The following is a 3,555-nucleotide window of genomic DNA, read 5'->3' as shown; positions in this document are numbered from 1 at the left end:
CTCGTGAAGGTTAACTGAAAGAATGTCAACTTCGATATGAAAAGGATCTATTATTGTCAACATAAATTCCCAGTATTCCGATCTGGAAAGTACTTTCGAATTTGATTTTTCAGTTCTTCCAAATGCCGTGATATGACGTCTTTCAAATCCGAAACTAGATGTAGTGGAAGGGTTAAGGGTTTGAATATCATTGAAAAGGTCGTTCAGTTTAGGAAAAGAGGAAAAGTTTGACTTGGAACTGTGAAGGCAGCGTTGCCAAAGCAATATTTTTTCTATAAACCCCTTAACTGCATCATAAGTGTTTAAGAGGTTTGTACGGCCTTGAAGCTTCAGATTCAGGACATTGTCTCAAAAAAAGTCAGACAAATAAACCAAGTAAAAGATATTTTTATCATCGGTAAATCTTCTGTGAAGATCTTCTTGTTTGGAAGTCTTTAACAAAATTTCAACTTCTGACTTTAAATTGAATAGTCTTGCAAGAATATTTCGTTTGGATAACCACCGGACGTCTGTGTGAAAAAGGAGGGTTTCCTGATCACTATTAAGTTCTTGACATAGTGCCTGAAAGAGCCTAGTGTTTAATGCACTGAATTTGACGTGGTTAACTATTTTAATTGCTAAGTTTAATGTTGCGTTGTGAGGTTCAGGTAAAGTCTGACTAGCTAAAGCTTGTCTGTGAATAATGCAGTGAGAACCAGTTATCCTAGGGTTCTTCTTTTTTAGGCCTATTACTTTCTCCCGTGGAAGTTCATTGATTACTGAAAAATCTTCAAGGGCAGAAAATATGTCAATGGCTTTAGTTGTTGTTTCAAGAGATATTGAAAACAATATTTCCTCCAGGAACCGTTTTCTGTCAAAAAATCGACAGTAAAACAATAACTGTGCATGCTTTGAAATATCAGTTGTTTCGTTACACTGCAAAGAAAAAAACGGTGAACCTTTTAATTTTTGCAATAGTTGATTTTTCAAATCCAGAGCCATGTCATTCTACGTTTTACTGTTTCGTTTAAAAGAGAAAGTTTTTCTACTTTCTAAGTACGGTACTACAAGCAGTAAGTAAACAAGGGTTAATTAATGATTCATCAATAGTATGTGGTTTCTTGTCTTTAACTATCAAAAGTGCTATTTTGTATGATTTTTTTACAGCTTTCTCATTTTCAACACGAAAATTTGCAGTAGTGTCAAGTTTCATAGATTTTAGGCTGCTATTTTGGCAATAAAAAATTTTGGGCCTTTATCTTTCAAAGAAGAATGGTTTGTAATTAGATGCCGTTCCAAACGTCCGGGGAGCATTGTATCATTACTAAGAACAGCATGGCAGTTGAGACATTGAGGTAAATGATTGCCGTTTTTCTCCATAAAGGTAAAACCATACTTAAAATAATCGTCTGAATACAATCTTTTCTTTGGAAGTGACTTAGCCATTTTTAAAGCTGTACCACAATACTATTAAATAATTCACAAACAATCACTCTGTTATTAAATAACGATTCCACCGATTGCTACAAACAGCACACAAACGCTGTCGACTGAGACTGAGGTGTGAGACGGAGTCACTGAACTGGAGCCAGGAGTGCTTGCAATACAGTGTTGATAAATATACTTTACGCTTCTACAATGTTGCCATACACAAGACTGTCGTGTTTAACTCAGGTTGTGTGTTTAAGCAAAACTATTTTAATCACGTTTAAATAAAGAAATATTTCTAAACAAAATAAAAATAAGAAATACAAAATATTTTGTTTTTTAACAAAATATATATTTTTTAATTTTAATTTTTTTTCTTTTTACCCTTACGCCCCCAGGTTGAGAACCACTGGTATAGATGATGCAATAATAATGTTTAAAAGATTATATCACGCTTCCTTGGAGATCGGACTAAAGGGTAATATGAACAAGGCCCAAACAATGACTAATCTGATGCTAAATCAAAATATTGCTGTTGAAGGAAGGGACAAAACAGACATAAAACTTTTAAAAAAGGGGGCTTATTGGCAGTATCATTATATCCTACTAAATAATGTAGTGCCAATAAGCCCCCTTTCTTAAAAGTTTTATGTCTGTTTTGTCCTTTTAATTGTGTTCTGTTTGCCACTAATTGTGTTTTAGTTTTATAATTTTACCATTTGACATCACAATTCTCTGCCTAAAAAACAGAAATTAAATGCTTGTTATCCAAAAGTTGATAATTACAAGTCAAAAGAAATTGCACACCCACAAAATAGCAAAACTACTTTTATTCATTATCATATAACTGTCCTCTTTCTGTAAAAATTTCAATAATTTAACACACATTTCTAAAATATATCTCTTGAATAAATATAAATAACTTTAATAATTTAAATAATATAAAATATCACTTTTTCATATAACAAACAATCACATATACCTTACTCCTATATTATTTGTTAACATCTCTCCCCTCAAGAAACTTCCTCGTTAATTGTCAGACAGTTACAACATTTAGCGAAGATCACCCATTATCAGCAATACAGGATAGTTTGAACTGTGTATCATCAATCATGTTATAAAAATTCTTGTACCGGCATATAAGTAGTATTTTGTTTATTTCTAATTAACATAATTAACAATTTAATAGATTATGTCTACCAATTTGTGGGTTGTTACTTTGTCTGCTAAATCAATTTTAGGCATATTAATAAACAGAGATATGTAATATTGGCATAATTACTATAACTTTTTTGATCTCTATCTTTATAAGACAGCACCCTAATATGGGCTTTTTATAATTTCAGCATTTAATTTACTTTGTACCCTTTGACCTGAAGATGCCTTGCAAATTTTAGAAAGCGAAACCGGTCGTTTTGGGTAGTAAAATTAAATTGATTGTGAGTAAGTCTAATTTATTTCTTTTACCTATTTAAAAGCACTTAATTAATTAAGTCCAATATATGATGTTTTTGTTTTTAGCAAAATTAAAGCAAACTATGCTATTGTTAGAAAAAAAATGTTAGCGACCTTTCAGTAGACTATTGAATGATTTGAATTTTAAATAGGTATCCTTTTTTTATCGCAAGGAGTTTAAAAAATGCTTGAAAAAAAAATACATAGATTTATTGCGAACTAGTCTTGTGTGGGTACTTTTCTTAAGCATAATCTCCAATTTTAAAATCTTTGTTTGTACCACCGTGTAAATTTTTAAAATAAAATAAAAAATAATACGTATGTACTTACGGTTTTGCCACAACATGAGCAATAAACTTTATCCATAATTATTATAAATAGCTTTTTGTAAGGTTTTATCCAGGTTGAAACATTGCTTATTTTTGGGATTTTCAAAGTACAATAATTATTCACAGTTAGAAATACACTTTGTTTACGCCTCCAATTTTACAACAAAAGTAAAACCAAGTGAAACTGACCGGCAAAATAAAAATTTTTACCTAGAGACATAAACTGGCAAACACAAATCTTTTATTCTTCTTTTATTAGTAACTATACCAAGAATTTAAATACCAAGTGATTATAAAACAAAATTAAGTATTGGCATTTTCATGCTATCTATAAGTTTGAATATAAAAATATATAGTTAAC

At 30.8% G+C, this 3,555-nt stretch overlaps 1 protein-coding gene across 1 annotated transcript; it reads right to left on the bottom strand.

Annotated features, from left to right (window-relative positions):
* Window positions 1–348: 348 nt before the first annotated feature.
* On the bottom strand, window positions 349–981 carry LOC140438647 (protein FAM200A-like). Its single transcript, XM_072528302.1, has one exon. It carries the CDS (start codon window positions 979–981, stop codon window positions 349–351), a length of 633 nt encoding a protein of 210 aa, XP_072384403.1.
* Between the last annotated feature and the right edge of the window lie 2,574 nt (window positions 982–3,555).

Source organism: Diabrotica undecimpunctata, chromosome 4 (genome assembly GCF_040954645.1).
Source record: "Diabrotica undecimpunctata isolate CICGRU chromosome 4, icDiaUnde3, whole genome shotgun sequence".
Classification (NCBI taxonomy): Eukaryota; Metazoa; Arthropoda; class Insecta; order Coleoptera; family Chrysomelidae; genus Diabrotica; species Diabrotica undecimpunctata.
This window is presented reverse-complemented; position numbering and strand designations above follow the sequence as displayed.